At 49.3% G+C, this 21248-nt stretch overlaps 1 protein-coding gene across 2 annotated transcripts in view; it reads left to right on the top strand.

Annotated features, from left to right (window-relative positions):
- The window catches only part of SCNN1B (sodium channel epithelial 1 beta subunit), an 87265-nt gene that overhangs the window by 45549 nt on the left and 20468 nt on the right, over nucleotides 1-21248 (top strand). For both annotated transcript variants that reach the window (XM_025370889.1, XM_025370888.1), the window contains 3 exons: nucleotides 7609-7927; nucleotides 12006-12279; nucleotides 14498-14688. In XM_025370889.1, coding sequence (XP_025226674.1) covers nucleotides 7617-7927; nucleotides 12006-12279; nucleotides 14498-14688 — 776 coding nt within the window. In that variant the 5' untranslated portion in view covers nucleotides 7609-7616. The remainder of the gene's footprint in view (nucleotides 1-7608; nucleotides 7928-12005; nucleotides 12280-14497; nucleotides 14689-21248) is intronic.

Genomic DNA, 21248 nt, shown 5'->3' with positions numbered 1-21248 from the left:
GCATGGTGGCTCACACCTGTAATCTCAACACTTTGGGAGGCCGAGGCAGGAGGATTGCTTGAGCCCAGAAGTTTGAGACCAGCCTGGACAACATAGTGAGACCACCCCTCCCCCACCCCCACCATCCTGGTTTTGACAAAAAATAAAATAAAATAAAATCAATGGCCGGGCGCGGTGGCTCAAGCCTGTAATCCCAGCACTTTGGGAGGCCGAGACGGGCGGATCACAAGGTCAGGAGATCGAGACCATCCTGGCTAACACGGCGAAACCCCGTCTCTACTAAAAACACAAAAAATTAGCCGGGCGAGGTGGCGGCGCCTGTGGTCCCAGCTACTCGGGAGGCTGAGGCAGGAGAATAGCGGGAACCCGGGAGGCGGAGCTTGCAGTGAGCTGAGATCTGGCCACTGCACTCCAGCCTGGGCGACAGAGCGAGACTCCGTCTCAAAAAAAAAATAAATAAAAAAATAAAATAAAATCAATTAGTTAGGCATGGTGGTGTGCACCTGTGGTCCCAGTTACTCAGCAGGCTAAGGTGGGAGGATCACTTGAGTGCGGCAAGTCAAGGCTGCAGTGAACTATGATCTTGCCACAGCACTCCAGCTTGAGCAAACAAAAAGCAATACTGGGCCAGGCACGGTGGCTCACGCCTGTAACAGCATTTTGGGAGGCTAAGGTGGGCGGATCACTAGAGGTCAGGAGTTGGAGACCAGCCTGGTCAACATGGTGAAACCCCATCTCTACTGAAAACACAAAGATTAGCTGGGCATGGTGGCACACACCTGTAATGCCAGCCACTGGGGAGCCTGAGGCAAGAGAATCACTTGAACCCAGGAGAAAGAAGTTGCAGTGAGCTAAGATCATGCCACTGCACTCCAGCCTGGACAACAGAGCAAGACTCTGTCTCAAAAAAAAGCAACCAAACAAAAGAAAGCAATACTGTGCTAAGAACAACAAAGAAGTTTTGCACACCGCAAACAGCTGATGAGTCAGCCTTTTGCAACCTCTTATTCAGAAGGGGGATGTTAAGAATTGGACATATGAATAGCATTTATGTGTCTTTTGTCAAAACAGTAAGTAGAGGCACACACAGGGCTGCGCTCCCAATTATCCACAAGGACTCTGGGCTATATGAGCCAATCTCAGGAAAAAAATTGCCCCTGAGAGTGAGTAGATGTTTTGTCTCATAAGAAAGCCGAAACAGGGCCGGGCGCAGTGGCTCACGCCTGTAATCCCAGCACTTTGGGAGGCGGAGGCGGGCAGATCACCTGAGGTTGGGAGTTTGAGACCAGCCTGACCAACGTGGAGAAACCCCGTGTCTACTAATAATACAAAATTAGTTGGGCGTGGTGGCGCATGCCTGTAACCCTAGCTACTCAGGAGGCTGAAGCAGGAGAATTGCTTGAATCCAGGAGGTGAAGGTTGCAGTAAGCCGAGATCGCGCCATTGCACTGCAGCCTGGGCAACAAGAGCAAAACTCTCAAAAAAAAAAAAAGAAAGAAAGAAAGAAAGAAAGAAAGAAAGAAAACTGAAATAGTTTCCCACATTTATTGTTTTTGCATTTACTACCAGGAACATTTGCCATGAGTTCAGGGCCAATGTATAGTCAGCAACCTGTGACACTGAAGCATGACAATTGGTGTGTCTCTTTCTGCATGCACACATGGACTCAGTCTCTACTTGATTTGCTTGGATTGGGTTAAGCTGTACGCTGATTCAATCCCTTCTCCATAAACGGTGTATACATTCCAAACACAGACCATCTATCACCTTGGGGGTGAAATCTGACCAGAACATCATAAAGTTGTTTGCAGCACTTACTTTTATTTGGCTAATGACCCAAGGGGCCAGACTAGTTTGACGCTCAGCCAATACTCAACACACTTCTGCTATTTGCCTACCGTTGTAACAACTTTTGCTACACGTAATACTGTTTAAACATTTTTCTTTAAATCAATTTCCCTTTTTTTACTTAAGCGCATTTATGAACATAAAGCAAAAGTCAGTACCTCTTGCCATAAGTAGAAGGTGGCTCTTAAAAATAAGTAAAACATTTTACTTATGTAAAACATTACATATGTAAAACATTACATTTGTAAAACGTCTTACTTATGTAAAACATTACATATGTAAAACATTACATTTGTAAAACGTTTTACTTATGTAAAACATTACATATGTAAAACTTATGTAAAACATTTTACTTATGTAAAACATTATGTAAAACATTACTTATGTAAAACATGTTACTTATGTAAAACATTACTTATATGAAACATTCTGTGAAAACAGAGTGTTGCCCATTCTAACTAGATACTGTTTTCTGAGCCTGAGGCCTCATTGTTAAACCTGGAGATTAGAAGGGTTGTAGAGGTGTTAGGACCTGTTGGTACCAACCTGAGACTGAGAGGTGACAACGTGTTGGCGGCCCTCACTCTCAGCACCTCCTCGGCCTCGGCACCCACTCTGGCCGTGCTTGAGGGGCCCTTGAGCCCGCTGCTGCACTGTGGGAGCCCCTCTCTGGGCTGGCCTAGGCCAGATCCAGCCCCCTCTGCTTGCAGGGAGGTGTGGAGGGAGAGGTGCCTGTGGACGCCAGTGCGAGTTCCGGGTAGGCGTGGGCTTGGTGGGCCCCTCACTCGGAGTAGCCAGCCGGTGAGGGGCTTAGCACCCAGGCCAGCAGCTGCAGAGGGTGCGCTGGGTCCCCCAGCAGTGCTGGCCCACGGGCGCTACGCTCAAATTCTCGCCTGGCCTCAGCTGCCTCCCCACGGGGCAGGGCTTGGGACCCGCAGGCTGCCATGCCTGAGCCTCTCCCCCCTGCCATGGGCTGCTGGGCGGCCCGAGCTTCCCCGATGAGCAGGGCCCCCTGCTCCATGGCGCCTGCTCAACCATCCAAGGGCTGAGGAGTGCAGGCACACTGCACAGGACTGGCAGACAGCTCCACCTGTGGCCCTGCTGCGGGATCCACTAGGTGAAGCCAGCTGGGCTCCTGGGTCTAGTGGGGACTTGGAGAACCTTTATGTCTAGCTAAGGGATTGTAAATACACCAATCAGCATCCTGTGTCTAGCTCAAGGTTTGTAAATACACCAATCAGTACTCTGTATCTAGCTAATCTAGTGGGGACTTGGAGAACTCTTCTGTCTAGAACTCTGTGTCTAGCTAAAGGATTGTAAATGCACCAATCAGCACTCCGTGTCTAGCTCAGGGATTGTAAACACACCAATCAGCACCCTGTCAAAATGGACCAATCAGTTCTCTGTAAAATGGACCAATCAGCTCTCTGTAAAATAGACCAATCAGTTCTCTGTAAAGTGGACCAGTCAGTCGGATGTGGGTGGGGTCAGATAAGGGAATAAAGCCTCCGACAGACAGACAGAGGCAACCCGCTGGGATTACTTTTCACATATGTTGTGTTTTCACTCTTTGCCATAAATCTTGCCACTGTTTACTCTTTGGATTAACACCCAGACTTTATGAGCTGTAACACTCACCACGAAGGTTTGCAACTTCACTCCTGAAGTCAGTGAGACCACAAACCCACCAGAAAGAAGAAACTGCGGACACATCTGAACATCTGAAGGAACAAACTCCGAACACACCAACTTTAAGAGCTGTAATACTTACCGCGACTGTCTTCGTTCTTGAAGTCAGCAAGACCAAGAACCCACCAATTCTGGACCCAAGACTTTCTCCTTGACTAAATCAGAATAATTACATGAGAATAGAAAAAGGTAAACTTTTACATTCTAGAGGCCCTTGTTTCTTCTACGACTACCTATCGGAACCTAATGTGATGTTCACCTATGTGGCTTTGGGGTGCTAGACTATACAAGGCAGACGAAGCCCTGGTTCTTTACACATGCCTGGGTCATGGCAAACATTTAGTATTTTGATGTTGCTCTTGTAGTTGTAATTATAATAACTGTTACTACTTTATTATTTCAGAGCAGGGAATAGACCTTCTGGGGAAAGTTGGGAGTGGGGTTAGTCTATGAACATCCTCTTAAAGCCATGATGGCCTGAGCAGGCACATAGAGTTTAATTCCTATCGGAATAGAATTGGAGGTGGGGCACAGTGCCTCACATGAACCTGTAATCTAAGCAGTTTGGGAAGCCAAGGCGGGTGGCTCGTTTGAGCCCAGGAGTTCGAGACCAGTCTGGGCAACATGGCGAAACCTTGTCTCTACTGAAAATGCAAAAATTAGCTGGGCATGGTGCCATGCGCCTGTAGTCTCAGCTATTCAGGTGGCTAAGGTGGGAGGATCACCTGAGCCCAGGAGGTGGAGGTTGCAGGGAGTCAAGATCATGCCACTGCATTTCAGCCTGGGTGACACTAAGAGCCTGTCGAGAGAGGAGAGGGAGGAAAGAGAGAGAGAGAGAGAGAGAGAAAAAAAAAAAAGAGTTGGAGAAGAAAGCAGAGTTGGAGAAGAAAGCACTTCATGCTTTGGCCAAGACCCCTTTTGGGGAAGGAAGGTGAGAGATGTTACTGTGTCAGATAATTGGATCAGGAGTGAACATGCTTGGGCAGATTTAACAACTCTATTTAGATGTAAAGGTCTGACCTACATCTGGATATTCGGTGGAGTGCCAGGCACTGTGCTGGGCCTTGTCAGGGATATAGAGCTGCTACCCTCAGGGGACTTTCGATCTCCTGGGAGAAGCCACAGGCACAAGAAACTAGAACACAGTATAAAACAAGGGTCAGTTTATTTTACTGTTAAGCTTCTTATAGGTGCAAATGTCAGGAATCCAATTTGAATATGCATAAGTAAGAAAGAAAATATGTTGGTTCCCATATCTGATGAGGCCAGGAATGAATGGCTTCAGGCGTGGCTGGATCCAAGTGTTCAAATGGTGATGTCAGAAATTTCTCTCCATCTCAGCTTAGTAGGCTTAGTTAAAAGTGAGGTCTCTCCATTAGTTATTCCAATTTAAACTGATAGAATTGAGTCCTAATGTTCCAGTCTGGGTCATATGCACATCTCCCAGAGTTAAGAGGAGAGATCAGCCTGGCAACTCACACCAAATGAGATGAAGGGGACAGCGAGATACCTTCACCTGAAACATCAGAGCAAAGGGAAGAGGATGCTGGGCACATAGGAACCATGGTGCCCCCAGAAGGAAAAAGGCTCTCAGAACAGAGCGAGGGTCCAGCCTGGAATCAGGAGAGCTTCATGGAGGAGGTGGCCTTTGGTCTGGGCCTTGAAGATCAAATACAACTGGGGCTCCAGGAATACAGCTGGGATGCTCCTGCTGCAGATTCCTGCTCTGTGTCCAGAGAGAAGGGAGGGGGAAGCAGGAATGTCCTTAGATACCCCATGTGCTGTAACAAGTACCTGGTGGTCTTCACAAGAATCCTACCCCCTCATGCCTATGGGAAACAGAGTCTCAGAAAGCTCTGGCATTCCTCCTCATGACCCATACCCTCCAACCTCAATGCTCTGGACACAGCCTCACCCCATTCTAATTCATATCCACAGAACACCTTTTTTTTCCTTTTTTCTTTCTTTCTCCAAGGACTCTCAGACCTGGTCAGGCATCCATTTTCTAATAAAAATCGCTGACACTTGAATGTCAGACATGAATCCACCCTCTCCATATTTCCGTGCAGCCAGCCTCCATGACACCGTTGTCAGGCGGAAGCTGTGATTATCCCCATTTTATGGATGAGGAAACTGAAAGACTGAGAAGGAGATTTGCTCAAAGTCACACAGCTAGAAAGCAGCAGTGCTGAGAGTCAAAGCCAGACATTTGCCAGGAGTTCGAGGTTGCAGTGAGCCATGATCATGCCGCTGCACTCCAGCCTGGGTGATAGAGTGAGACCCTGTCTCAAACAAACAAACAAAAGGCCAGAAAATTTGGTTACAGAATCCTTATTCTAAACCACCACCCTTTAATGCCTCTAGCATCTCAGGGCATGGGGTCCCAGTCTTTCCTGTCATGTTTCATAGCTCTGCATTTTTGATGGATTCTTTGCTTAACATCTGTCTTACCCACTGACAGCTAGTGACAATGGAAACTGGTATACTGAGGACTTGGTCTGTGCTAGGCTCAGTACATAGCACTTTTTGTTCGTCCCCGAATTTCACCTTCTCAGCAATCCTGTAAGTTAGATGTAATTATTACAGTAAGTCTTCACTTAACATCGTTGATATGTTCTTGGGAACTGCAACTCTAGGTGAAACGATGTATAGTGAAATCAGTTTCACCATAGTCTAATTGATATCAACAAGAGTTAAGCTCCTAGGCCTATTTCTGGTCACAAAAAAAAAGTCACCAAATTTCTAAGTAAAGACCAAAATGCTTCTAATATTAAACATTGAAATAAATATGAGTTATACATACATTTAAGAAAGATTAAGACCGGGTGCAGAGGTTCACGCCTGTAATGCCAGCACTTTGGAATGCTGAGGTGGGGGGATCACTTGAGCTCAGGAGTTTGAGACCAGCTTGGGCAACATTATGAAACCCGACTCTACTAAAAATACAAAAATTCAGCCCAGCACGGTGGCTCATGCCCAAAATCCCAGCATTTTGGGAGGCCAAGGCGGGCAGATCGTGAGGTCAAGAGATTGACACCATCCTGGCCAACATGGTGTACTAAAAATACAAAAATTAGCTGGGCGTGGTGACACGTGTCTATAGTCCCAGCTACTCGGGAGGCTGAGGCAGAAGAATCGCTTGAACCAGGGAGGCAGAGGTTGCAGTGAGCCGAGATCACAACACTGCACTCCAGCCTGGTGACAGAGCCAGACTCTGTCTTTAAAAAAAATAAACAAAAAAAACAAAAAAAAACTTCACCGGTATGGTGGTGCATGCCTGTAATCCCAGCTACTTAGGAGGTTGAGGTGGGAGGATCACTTGAGCCTAAGAGGTAGAGATTGCAGTGAGCCATGATTGCACCACTGCACTCCAGCCTGGGTAAGAGTGTGAGACCCTATCTCAAAAAAGAAAAAGAAAGATTAATAAAAACAAGATCATTATTTACCCACTTATTCAGTTCAAGGTCATAGTGGCCAGAGCCTATCTCTGCAGCTCAGGCCACAGGCGGGAACCCATCCTAGACAGGACACGTTCCATTGCAGAGCACTCACACACAGTCACACTCACTCACCTGGCACCATGCAGACACATCATGGGGAGGACATGTAAACTCCATATAGACCGTGGCCCTGGCTGGGAATCTACTTTCTTTTTCATCAACGTTGGCAATGAAGCATTGAACAAAATGATGCCGTGTGAGGACTTGCTATACCACATTTTATGCACAGAGAACCTGAGTTGAGAGTTTAAGTCACTTGTTCACTAGGTTATGAACTCCCAAAGGGCAAAAAACCTTGTCCATTTTGCTCACTGAGTCCAGAAGGACCATTTGAGTGCCTGGCATATAGTAGGCATTCAATAAATGCATTTTGGTTGATTAGATGGATGGATTGATGATGGATAGCCAAAGGAAGGAAGAAAAGAAGGTAAAAACGGAGGGAGGGAGGAAGGAAGGTAAAGAGGGAGGAAGAACGGGGATGTGCTGCTGCCCAGTTCCTGCACGTGACTGGGACATCGTCGCAGGCAAGGCTGGTGTCCCAACTGATGTGCGTCCCCATGCCTCTCTGCAGGTGCCACCATGCACGTGAAGAAGTACCTGCTGAAGTGCCTGCACCGGCTGCAGAAGGGCCCCGGCTACACGTACAAGGAGCTGCTGGTGTGGTACTGCGATAACACCAACACCCACGGCCCCAAGCGTATCATCTGCGAGGGGCCCAAGAAGAAAGCCGTGTGGTTCCTGCTCACCCTGCTCTTCACTGCTCTCGTCTGCTGGCAGTGGGGCATCTTCATCAGGACCTACTTGAGCTGGGAGGTCAGCGTCTCCCTCTCCGTAGGCTTCAAGACCATGGACTTCCCCGCCGTCACCATCTGCAATGCTAGCCCCTTCAAGTAGGTGGCCCCTGAGCGCACAGCTGGCCTCAGCAGACGGGCGGTTCCCTTTCTCTCTTTTCTTCCCTTCCACTTTTCCTTTCCTTCCTTTCCTTTCTTCTCCTTTCTCTCCTTCTCTTTCTTTCTCCCCTTTCTTCCTTCCTTTCTCTCTTTATTACTTTTCCTTCTTTCATTTCTCTTCCTTATTCTTTCTTTTCTTTCTTTCCTTCCTTCATTCTCTTTCTCCTCCTCTCTGTCTTTCCATTTGCTTTCATCCTTTTGCAGCAACTAAGATTCAAACTTCGTAAAGTTTTGGCCAGGTGCAGTGGCCTGTAATAACAACACTTTGAGAGGCCAAGACAGAAGGATCCCTTGAGGCCAGGAATTGGAGAACAGCCTGGGCAACATCGCAAGATCCCACTTCTAAAAAAAAGATAATTTTTTTTTAATTAGCCAGACGTGGTGGCACATGCCTGTGGTCTGAGTTGCTTAGGAAGCAGAGGTGGGAGAATTGCTTGAGCCCAGGAGCTCGAGGCTGCAGTGGGCTGAGAAGGCGCCACTTGAGTTTCAAGTCAAGGCTAATAAAATATAATTAATTAAAAATAAAAACAAGAAGATGCCACTGCAGTCCAACCTGGGTAACAGAGCCAGATCCTATCTCTTAAAAATAAAAAATCATAAGTTTCCTAGGCTTAGAGAGAACCTTGGGCACCCTCTATCTTCAGGCAGGCCAGTGCCTATTTATCGATTCCACATGTGTTTATGGAGCACCTACTACGTGCCAGGCACTGTTCTAGGCAACACAAATACAGCAGTGAACAAAACAGAGTCCTTGTCCTCTTCACAGCCTGCCAGAGAAAACAGACCCCACAGAGTTGTCCTCACAAATATCGAATTCATTATCATTATGATGATAAAAAATAAAACAACTCGGCTGGGCACCATGGCTCACACCTGTAATCCTAGCACTTTGAGAGGACGAGGTGGGCAGCTCACTTGAGGTCAGGAGTTCGAGACCAATCTGGCCAACATGGTGAAACCTCGTCTCTACTAAAAATACTGTAATCTCAGCCACTTAGGAGGCTGAGGCACGAGAATTGCTTGACTCTGAGAGGCAGAGGTTATATTGAGCTGAGATCACATCACTGCACTCCAGCCTGGGCAACAGAATGAGACCCTGTCTCAAAAATTAAAATAAATAAATAAATAAATAAAACAACTCTTCAACAAATGCTTACGATATGCCAGGCACTGTGTTCAGTGTTCTTTGGGTAATTGGTGTCATTCTAATCCACACAATCACCCTAGGATTGGGAACTCCTGGCGCAGCCCCAGTTTACAGGTGAGGAGATGGAGGTTCGGAGAAGTGAGCTTGCCTGGAGACACACGGTGGGCGACTGTGGGATTTGAACCCAGGTCAGACGTGATCCCAGAGCTGCTACTTTTTAACCATTCTTCCAGGTTGCCAGTTCTCCGCTTGATAGCAAGGCCTGTGAAGGGGACACTTGAGGAGACCCAACCTAGTCAGGGTTGTGGAGAGACAGGGAGTCAGTCCAAAAACAAACGAACAAAAAAAGCAAAACAAAGTGCCCTAAGGAATGAGTAGAAGTTGGCCAAGTAGAGCGAAGAGAGTGCCCCCAGTGGTGGACACAGCAGGTGCAGCTGGTGAGAAATTTGGGGCATTCAAGGAACTTGAAAGAAGGGCTGAGTCACAGAAAACATTTTTATCCAAAAGAGAGTCCTGACCCGGCACAATGGCTCACGCCTATATTCCTAGCATTTTGGGAGGCCAAGGCGGGTGGATCACCTGAGGTCAGGAGTTCGAGACCAACCTGACCAACATGGTGAAACTCCATCTCTACTAAAAATACAAAAGTTAGCTGGGCGTGCCGGCACACCCCTGTAATCCTAGCTACTCAGGAGGCTGAGTCAAGAAAATCACCTGAACTTGGGAGGTAGAAGTTGCAGTCAGCCGAGCTCTTGCCACTGCACTCCAGCCTAGGCCACAGAGCAAGACCCGGAAGGAAGGAAGGAAGGAAGGAAGGAAGGAAGGAAGGAAGGAGAGAGGGGGAGGGGAGGGGAGAGGAGGAAGGGAAGGGAAAGGAAAGAGAAAAGAGAAAAAAGGAAAAGGAAAAGCAAGAAAGCAATAAAGAAAAAGAAGGAATGAAGGAAAGAGAGAGAAAGAAAGAAAAGAAAAGAAAAAAGAAAAGAGTCCTGACTGGGCATGGGCACAGTGGCTCAGGCTTAAAATCAGAGCATGTTGGGAGGTCAAGGCTTAAGGATCACTTGAAGCCAGGAGTTCAAGGTCAGCCTGGCCAATGTGGTGAGACAGCATCTCTGTTTTTAAAAGTCCTAGAAGGGAATTCATGCACAGTGATTACTTTCTCAATTATCAGAAAGTCCCTTCTTTCTATTAATGGGGTTCTTCCTGCCTTGGTGGTTTCTTAGAGCTGTTCAAGAGAACCTTTAATAGTAATAGGAACGACAGCACTCCATCTGGGCACTGATCCATGCACTTTACAAGCAGCACCTCACTGAATCTTCCCAACGATTCTCTGGAGTACTTATTTATATCCCCCTGTTTTGTAGATGAAAGAACAGAGCCTCGGGGATGTTAAGTTGCCCAAGATATTAAGTGGCATGCCAGGATTCAAACCTGGAGCCCACAGAGTGACCCACCAAGCTTCCCAGCAGCTGTGGACATCTGGGCTGTAATAACACCGCCGCCTGCACAGACGCCACCCTTCCCGATCCTCCTCTTCCTGTGTACACAGATTTAATGGTCAGGGAACTGGCATAGAAGGCCAATGTTAGCTCCAGCTGCTGTATACCTTTGTACCAGGACCTTGGCCTCTGTCCAGCATTTAATGCTCCTGTAGGAAGTCCTCCAGCCAGAGTTGGCACTTGTGGCCTCAATGACCCACTCTGAGGCAGGGTCTTGGGTAAATTGGATATGAAGTGACTGGGGTGCAGGGCCCGGGTCCCCACGGGGCCTGGCAGAGATACTCCTTGATAGATCCATCTCTTACTGGCCACCATGTCAACATGGGAGCTCCAGAGGGCTGAGGGAAGACATTGGAGCCAGCCTCACAGTCCCATCCATTTTCTCTCTCCTGAAACTGGCTCCTGTTCCCAAAGTTGCTCCCTCCTGGGAGGGAGATCTCAGAACCCCCGTAAACATACCCGCTGGAGCCCAGCAACCCCGGATTCTAAGTTCAGCTCTGCCCTGTATCAGTGGAGTGAGCTTGCAAAATCACACCAATTCCTGGAGCCTCAGTTTCCTGATCTATATATGGGGACGGTAACAGACTTGTGGCAAATAGTAAATAAGACCTGGAAAGCATCTAGCACCTGGCACAGGGTAAGCTATCAATAACCATGAGCCATTACAATTCTTCCTCACTTGAATGTGAATTTCATAAGGAAAGAGACCAGGTCCCTCTTGTTTGCTGCTATACCGTCTGTGCCTTGCACAGTGCCTGGCACATAGTAGGTGCTCATTAAAAGTTGGTGAATGAATGAGTGCATGGGTGGTGGAAGGACACATGGATGCGTGGGTGGGTAGATGGAGAGGTAGGTGTTTAGGTGGGGTGGTGTTCTTATACATAGTGGCAGCCATGCTGGAGTAACAGCGTGATATGGTTTGGCTCAGTGTCTCCTCCCAAATCTCATATCGAATTGTAACCCCCATGTGTCGAGGGAGGGACCTGGTGTGGGTGATTAGATCATAGAGGTGGCTTCCCCATGCCGTCCTTGTGATAGTGAGTTCTCACAAAATCTGACGGTTTTAAAGTGGCAGTCTCCCCTGTGCATGCTCTCTCTCTCTCTCTCTCTCTCTCTCCCTCCCCGTCCTGCTGCCGTGTAAGCCGTGCCTCACTTCCCCTTCACCTTCTGCCATGATTGTAAGTTTCCTGAGACCTCTCTCCAGCCATGCGGAACTGTGAGTCAATTACACCTCTTCTGTTTATAAATTACCCAGTCTCAGGTAGTATCTTTATAGCAGTGTGAAAACAGACTGCTACAGAGTGGGTCCCAGATTTCAGTTGCTCTGCTTTACAGATGTTCATTCCTCCTGCTAACCAGCCCTCTCCCCATCCAGGTATTCCAAAGTCAAGCATTTGCTGAAGGACCTGGATGAGCTGATGGAAGCTGTTCTGGAGAGAATCCTGGCTCCTGAGCTAAGCCATGCCAATGCCACCAGGACCCTGAACTCTTCCATCTGGAACCACACACCCCTGGTCCTTATTGATGAACGGAACCCCCACCACCCCGTGGTCTTCGATCTCTTTGGAGATAACCACAATGGCTTAACAAACAGCTCAGCATCAGAAAAGATCTGTAATGCCCATGGGTGCAAAATGGCCATGAGACTAGTAAGTGGTCCCTAGGCACATGTCAAGCAATGGGCCCCACCCATTGAGGCTGGTGGGTGTTTCTTTTCTGTAATAATTTGAGTCTTGCTAGGGGAAAGATAAGATGGAAGCCAGAGCCTGTTTTGCTTGTTAGCAGAGATTTTTTAAAAATAGAAATTGTTGGCATGTTAGTCAAGACTCTTTTGGTATAAGTGATCCAGTTCACACTAGCTTAAGCAAAACAGGCAATTCATTGGCTCACATAACTAAGAAGTCCAGAGGTATACTGCATTCAGGCAAGGCTGGATCCAGGTATTCTAATGAGGTCATCAAGCATCTTTCTCCATCTTGGTTCCACTTTTCTCTCAGGCGACTTCAATCTTGGGCAAGATCTCTCCATGTGGAAGGTCCCTTCAGTGCCCTTGCTTAGCAGTCGTCCCAGAAAAAGAGCTCTTTCCCTATCGTCCCAGCAAAGGTCCTGAGAAGACTCATTAGGTCACATGCTCACCCCTAAACCAATCACTGTGGGCTGCAGCAGGGGCTCTCATGATTGGCCAGTCCTGGGCCATGTGCCCTGGAGTTGGGAGTGATGTCAGCCTCTGTGAGACCACATGGACTGAGCGAGGGGGAGGGTGGTTCCCTGAGGGAGGAACCAAGTCTTGTTATCAAAAGATAGGGGCATAAATATTGGGCAGGTGAAAAGCCACAGCTGTGCAGTACAGTCAGATGCCAAGAAACAACTGCCCTGCACTGGGAGGCTGGGATGCCATTAGTTCTTAAGCCTAGAAGTGGGAAGAAGGTCTCCTGTCTGTGTCTCAGGATCCCACGGGAGCTCTGTCACAATGCACATCCCTAGGCCCCACTCCTGGAGAATCTGAGTGAGCAGTTCTGGGCCCAGGCCCAGGAATCTGTATTGACAACAGGCTCCCTGGTGATTCTGATGATCAGTCTTGAATGGGGATCCAGGAGGGGACCATACACTCCCCAGAGGGGGAGCCACTGCCTTGCTGTTCACACTCATGACATTATGACTTCCACAACTGCTTTGTCCCCACCTCTCCACACAAACTAGCCAACGTCACATGGGGGATCTGCTGTGGTCACACCTTCCTTAACCTCCTGGGCCTCAATTTCTTCATGATGATGGGGATAACAATGATACTTGCCTCCTGGCATTGCTGCGAAGCTTCAATGGGATTATAGATGTAAGACACTGGGAACAGAGCCCAGAACAGAGTGAGGATCAAGGGCTGCCATTACCTCCTCAAGGGGAGGCAGGGAGGCCCCCAGGAGTGGGATGGCCGGGCGTGTTGGGAAGGGTGGTATAGGAATGCCGGGGGAAGCTTCTCTATCCAGCCTCCCGGGTTCCAGCAGGGAGAACCAGCAGCAGCCTCGTGGCCAAGGCCAGAGTCTGAGGGCCAAGTCTGTCTCGTGCCTGTGCGATGACTTGGATGTCATGAGAAGCCGGCTGTGACCGGGTGGAAGGGTGCTCTGCACCCCGTGTTGGACTCAGGGTGACTGGATCTGTGTCTTTCCCAGGACAGATGAGAGGCAGCGTTTCCTGTGTGTTGAGTTTCTTCTTGGTCTTCATGGCCTCCAGGGGAGCTGCATCTGAAAGTCTCTGGCAGAGGCTGGAAAAGGAATCAGAACTGTGTGCGTGTGTCCGCATGAGCATAAGTGTTGCAGCCACTTGTGTGAATCTGTGTATATGGGGTTCGGGGCTAGGAGGGACGTGTGTTACAGTGACATGAGGCTGTGGAGGTCAGAGAGAGGGCGTCTTCTGTGCATGCCTCTGCACACATGACCACGTGTGTGTTTTTGCTCATGCATAATGGTATGAGTGAGGTGAGGCTGGTGGCTGTAAACTGAGTCACTGAGTCACCCTACCTTGAAGGAGGGGACCAGCCTCTGTGCATGCCCATGAGTTGGTCACTGACTGTGGGTTACTCCCAAGAGGTTGCTGAGGGGTCTCCTAACCTCCCAGGCCTCACTCCCAGCAGCTGGGGGTGGGTGCACCAGCCTGATGAGGGGATCTTGTGATTGGCACACAGCTGTGTATGAGGCGGCAGCCCTTGAGTATGTGTGAGCATGAGTATGAACACGTTTCCCACCACCAAGCTGCAGCCAGAAGGACGGCTGGCAAAGCACAGCTCTTGCCCTGCTAGGGCCCTCAAGCAGTGGCTGGGGTCCTGCTAGCAGCTCCCACACCACCCACAAAAAACCCTCTTGGCCTCCACAGTGTAGCCTCAACGGGACCCAGTGCACCTTCCGGAACTTCACCAGCGCTACCCAGGCAGTGACAGAGTGGTACAGCCTGCAGGCCACCAACATCTTTGCACAGGTGCCGCAGCAGGAGCTGGTGGAGATGAGCTACCCCGGCGAGCAGATGATCCTGGCCTGCCTGTTTGGAGCTGAGCCCTGCAACTACCGGTGAGAGCCACCCCAAGCCCACCTGGCCAGGCCCCTGCTCCGAAAGGCAGTGGCGTGTTACGGTTGGGAGTACGGCCTGCCAGCGTTCAAATCCTGCCTGGCCACTTACTGGCTGTCTGCAGCACAGTTTTCTGTGCCTCGGTGTCTTTTAGGTCCGGTTTCCTGAAGGCAGATCCTGAGGCAGGGATGCGCTGAATTGCTCAGGAAGCATTGAGAGGATTGTGTTAGGAAATGTCTGCAGGGAGAGTGGGATAAGGAAGGAGGATTTGGAACATGTAGGAAAAGGAGAAAATAGAAAAAGAAAAAGAAAAAGGAAAAGCTGGGCGTGGTGAGTGGGTGGCTTACCCCTGTAATCCCAACACTTTGTGAGGCGGAGACGGGAGGATCACTTGAGACCAGGAGTTCAAGACCAGCCTGGATAATATAGTGAGACCCCGCCTCTAGAAAAAAATAAAATAAATTAAATTTTAAAAGGAGGGAGGAGAAAGTTAAGCAAGGATGTGGTCTCAGGTCAAGTCTAGGCTCAGCTTGATCTGTAGGAGGATCTGGAGCATAAACCGAACCATAGAGTCATCCTCCTTGAAGGAGGGGACCGGCCTTTCTGCATGCCTAGTGAGTTGGTAACTGGCTGTGTGTGTGTGTGTGTGTGTGTGTGTGTGTGTCCACATGAGCATAAATGTTGCGGCCACTTGTGTGAATCTATGTATATGGGGTTCGGGGCTAGGATGGATGTGTGTTACAGTGACATGAGACCAGCTTGGGCTGTGGGTCATTTCCAAGAGGTTGGCGTGGGGTCTCCTAACCTCCCAGACCTCACTCCTAGCAGCTGGGGGTAGGTGCACCAGCCCAGTGAGGGGATCAGGGTGGGCACCCAGGCATCTGTTGCCCTCAGTTTTCTCATCTCTGAAGCAGGAACAATAATCGTAGCTTCTTCAGAGAGTCATTGAGAAGAGTAAATGAGTAGGTTCGTGGCAGCACCTAGAACAAAGCTATGAGGCCGGGTGTGGTGGCTCATGCCTGGAATCCCAGCACTTTGGGAGGCTAAGGCAGGAAGATCGCTTGAGGCCAAGAGTTCAAGAACAGCCTGGGCAACATAGCGAGACCTCATCTCTACAAAAAATCAAAAACCAGCCAGATGTGGTGGTGCTCACCTGTAATCCCAACTACTCAGGAGGCTGAGGAGGGAGGATCCTTGAGTCCAGGAGGTCGAGGCTACAGTGAGCTATGATCACGCCGCTGCACTCCAGTCTGGGTGACAGAATGAGACACTGTCTCAAAAAAAAAACAAAAAAAACCAAGGTTATATATTTCCTGTAAATATTATTTTTCCCTAATGACTTTTAATGTGAGAGACTGGCGGAATGAGGGTAATGGTAACCGGACGTCTAGGTCTTCTTGCAATTGACCCACAGATTCCCACCTCCTCAGCCTCTCAGCTCCTGGTAAACCACCCCTGGGCCTGAACATCAGGTGTTGTCCCAGTCTCTAGGACAACCAGAAAGTGGGCGTCTCCATTCTATCCCCTCCTAACAGCCTCCAGAGAGCTCAGCTGGCAGAAGCACGTGGGAAGGAGGCCTGAGCATGGGCAGGAGCACTGCTGAGGCCTCAGAGCGCCTTATGGGCCTCCTGACCCAGCCTCCAGGTGTGGGGTATGCCACACCCACCTCGGCCCCACCCCGGGTTTCCGCCAGTCCTGTTTCTGAGATTCAGTGGTATCCTCCTTGACCTGGGGCCTCCAATGCTCACACTTCACGCCCCTGTGGAAAGGAGCTTTTAGCTGAATCTTAATGCTATGGACATGTGACAGGCTTCCAGGCTCACCTCCCAGGGACTGTGGTTGCAGGCAGCTCTCTGAACTCAGAACCTTCCAGAATCTCTACTGAGAATCTTCAGAAAGCTCTGGGACGTCTGTCCCCACAAAATGCACAGCTGCAGCCGGACATGTGGCTCACGCCTATAAGCCCAGCACTTTGGGAGGCCAAGGCGGGTGGATCACCTGAGGTCAGGAGTTCGAGACCAGCCTGGCCAACATGGCGAAACCCGTCTCTACTAAAAATACAAAAATTAACCTGGAGTGGTGATGCACATCTATAATCCCAGCTACTTGGGAGGCTGAGGCAGGAGAATCACTTGAACCCCGTTGGCGGATGTTGTAGTGAGCAGAGATCTTACCACTGCACTTCAGCCTAGGCGGTAGAGCGAGACTCTGTCTCAAAAAGAAAAAAATAAATGCACAGGCATACATGGGCAGGGTTCTTGCACACAATGTCAAATAATTCAAGGCCATTAAGCAGGGCAGAGCAGCACATACGTTCCATTGTACAGATTAGCAAAAGGTGTCCCCACAGGTGGAAGATTTGACTGATGGCGCCCCCCTCTTCCTTGAGGGCCACCCCATGGCTAGCTGGTCGCAGTCTGTGTTTCAATCTCACTCTCTTGGCCAGGGTCCTTTGCTCAGGGCACACCCGCCAACCACACCTGCCATAAGGCTAGGGATACCAAACAGACTACCGTAACGTCCACGAGCACATTCATCTCACCCACTCAGCTGAAAGAGAGCTGTAATACTGCAACTTCAAATGCATGGCCCATCTGCTCAATGAGAACATGCCCAGGAGCGAGAGTGGGGCAGGAAAGTGAACCTACTGTCAACTCCCTCCCCATCGAATGGAATCCCGGTGTTCAAGGGCCTGTGTTCCACACACAGCCCAGCCCCGAAAGCTGTGCTGGCCACCTCGTGGGTAGCTGGGCTGGGCTTGGTATAGCTGGCCTGTTGTCAACATGGAGCCCTCCAAAGGAAGCCCCATTTGGGTCATATGGGCTGAGGATGAGGGACAGGTGGTCCCCCAAGGGAAGCTGAAGAACTGTTAGCAGAAACAGGGAAAATAGATGGCTGATGGGCCAGTAAAACCCCCAACTATTGGCCACATAACTTCTGCCTTGTGGCCGTGGCGAGGGGTGGGGGTAAGTGTAGTGAAGGGGTCAAGGCGTGGGGTCTGGGGTTAGACCACCCGGACTCAAATCCTGGCTCCATCTTACAAGCTGTGTGATCTTGAACAAATTTCTTAACCTTGCCATGCCTCAGTTTCTCTCCTCTGTAAAATAGGGGAGAGAACAGTACCTGCCCTACAGCGTTACTTTGAACATTAAGTGAATTAATATGCATGAGTAACTGACCCTACTACTAGGCTCAATAAATAATAGTTATAACTATTTTATTTTTGTTTTTATTTTTATTTTTGGGGGACGGAGTCTCACTCTGTCACCCAGGCTGGAGTGCGGTGGTGCGATCTCGGCTCACTGCGAGCTCCACCTCCCAGGTTCATGCCATTCTCCTGCCTCAGCTGCCCGAGTAGCTGGGACTACAGGCACCCACCACCATGCCCGGCTAATTTTTTGTATTTTTAGTAGAGACAGGATTTCACTGTGTTAGCCAGGATGGTCTCGATCTCCTGACCTCGTGATCCACCTGTCTCGGCCTCAAAAGTGTTGGGATTACAGGAGTGAGCCTCCGTGCCCAGCCCAACTACTATTTTTATAATAGTTTTATAACCCACATTTTAGGCCAGGCCCAGTGGCTCATGCATGTAATCCTAGCACTTTGGGAGGCCGAAGTGGGCAGATCACTTGAGGCCAGGGGTTCGAGACCAGCCTGGACAACAAGGCAAAACCCCATCTCTACTACATATGCAAAAATTAGCCAGGTGTGGTGGCGTGTGCCTGTAATCCCACCTCCTCAGGTGACCAAGGCACAAGAATCACTTGAACCGGAAGGCGGAGGTCGCAGTGAGCCGAGATTGTGCCACTGCACTCCCGCCTGGGCGACAGAGGGAGACTCTCTTAAACAACAGCAACAAAAACAAAAACCCACATTTGACAAGGAATGCAAATTCAATAATTATGCCAACATTTCCTGGGCCTTTCTCATCCCTGTATGTGTCAGGCACTATTCTCAGCACTCTGCACGTTAAAATTGCTTTAACCCTGGCAACAAAGCCATGAGAAAGGAACTGTTATTTTCCCCTTATTTTATTTGTTTAAGAGATGGAGTATCACTAGTTGCCCAGGCTGGTCTTAAACTCCTGGCCTCAAGTAATCCTCCCACCCCAGCCTCCCAAAATGCTGGGATTACAGGCATGAGCCACTGCGCCCAGCCTTCCCTCTCATTTTATAGTTGCTGTAACCTGCCCAGAGAGGTTAAGTAACATCTCTGAAGTCACAGTTGGTGAGTGGCAGAGCCAGCAGTGTGGGCCAGGCCCACCCCACGTCACTCTTATTGCCTCATCAGAAATGGTGATCGTCACTTCCCTCCCTGCCCACCTCTCCTAAGCCTGTTTCCCCAGCCCTCGGCAGGTCCCAGTGAAAGGCACCACCCAGGCACCTTAGCATAGAGATCTCAGCCAACCGCCCTCTGAGCTCTTCCTCACTCCCACAGTTGACTGGTCACCTGCCTTCCTGAGTCAGTCTTGGACACAACTGTGGGAATGTGCCTCTCTCTGCCCTCCCGGTGCTGGGTCCCAGACACTGTGGCCCTAGATTCCTCCCTCTCTCTCTGACTCCATCCTGTCCCGCTCCTAACATGACAAACGCTCCAGAAGCAGCAGCTGCAGAATTTGGAAAATGTGAGCCGCATGTGGACCCCAACACCAAACTGCCTGGACTTGAATGTCAGCTCAGTATGTGGCTAGGTATGCTACTTAGCCTTTCTGTGCCTCAGTTTCCTCATCTGGAAAGTGAGGACAGTAAAATAACCACATAGCATTATTGGGGGATTAAATGAGTTAACGTATGGAAAGTACCTAGTGCAATGCCTGGCACGTACTAAACATTATAGGAGCACTTTTTTTAAAAAAAGGCTTTTGGGCTGGGCGCGGTGGCTCACGCCTATAATCCCAGCACTTTGGGAAGCCGAGGCAGGTAGATCACCTGAGGTCAGGAGTTTGAGACCAGCCTGGCCAACATGGTGAAACCCCATCTCTACTAAAAATGCAAAAAATTAGCTGAGTGCAGTGGCTCATGCCTGTAATGCTAGCTACTCAGGAGGCTGAGGTAAGAGGCTGAACCCAGGAGGCAGAGGTTGCAGTGAGCCGAGATCATGCCACTGCACTCCAGCCTGGCAGACAGAGTGAGACTCCATCATAAATAAATAAATAAATAAATAAATAAATAAATAAATAGGCTTTTGGCCAGGTGCGGTGGCTCGCTTAATCCCAGCACTTTGGGAGGCCGAGGAGGGAGAATCACTTGAGGCCAGGAGTTTAAGGCCAACCTGAGCAACATAGTGAGACCCCCATCTCTACAAAAAAAAAAAATTTAAATAACAAAATTAGCCTGGCATGGTGGTACACACCTGTAGACTCAGCTACTCCGAGGCTGAGGGGGAAGGATCACTTGAGCCTGGGAGTTTGAGGCTGCAGTGAACCAAGATCACACCACTATATTCCAGCCTGGGTGACAGAGTGAGACTAAAATATATAGAGAGAGACTGGTTTTTTTGTTTGTTTGTTTGTTTATTTTTGAGACAGAGTTTTGCTCTTGCCACCCAGGCTGGAGTACAATGGCGTGATCTCCACTCACTGCAACCTCCGCCTCCTGGGTTCAAGTTATTATCGTGTCTCAGCCCCCCAAGTAGCTGGGATGACAGGCATGCACCACCACACCTGGCTAATTTTTGCTTTTTGTTGTTGTTTTTTGTTTGCTTTTGTTTTTGTTTTTGTTTTTTTGAGACAGAGTCTCACTCTGTCGCCCAGGCTGGAGTGCTGTGGCACTACCTCGGCTCACTGCAAGCTCCACCTCCCGGGTTCATGCCATTCTCCTGCCTCAGTCTCCTGAGTAGCTGGGACTACGGGTGCCTGCCACCACGCCCAGCCGATTTTTTGTATTTTTACTAGAGATGGGTTTTCACTGTGTTAGCCAGGATGGTCTTGATCTCCTGACCTTGTGATCCACCCGCCTCGGCCTTCCAATGTGCTGGGATTACAGGTGTGAGCCACCGCGCCCGGCGTAATTTTTGCATTTTTAGTAGAGACAGGGTTTCACCACGTTGGCCAGGCTGGTCTCAAACTTTTGACCTCAGGTCGTCCGCCACCATAGCCTCCCAAAGTGCTGAGATTACAGGCATGAGCACTGCACCTGGCCTAGAGAGACTTTTTATTGATGAATAGTTTTAGATTTACAGAAAAACCACAGCCTCCAACTCCTGGGCTCAAGTGATCCTCTTCCTCAGCCTCCAAAAGTGCTAGGATTGCAGATGCGAGCTACCGTGCTGGCTTTTGCTCTGTGCTTTGGAAAGGAGTCACCAAATTCAGACTATGCTCAGGGGGAGGAGAAGGGAGTGGCCGGGGAAAGGAGCACTAAGCTCCACCCCTCCTAGTGAGAAGAATATATATTGTTTGGAATTCTTCTGTAAAGGAAGACTTGTCTCTTCTCCTCCATTTACTTATTTATTCCATCATTTATTGACACAGTATGGACTCCTATAGATTTAGGTTGTAATCCAGTTCCATGTTATCTATTCTCTTGCTTAAATTCTTCTAGCTTTGGCCACTCTGTCAGTTGGC

Source organism: Theropithecus gelada, chromosome 20, assembly GCF_003255815.1.
Source record: "Theropithecus gelada isolate Dixy chromosome 20, Tgel_1.0, whole genome shotgun sequence".
In the NCBI taxonomy this organism is placed as follows: Eukaryota; Metazoa; Chordata; class Mammalia; order Primates; family Cercopithecidae; genus Theropithecus; species Theropithecus gelada.
The sequence above is the reverse complement of the archived record's forward strand: the minus strand, read 5'-3'. Positions and strand labels throughout refer to the sequence as shown.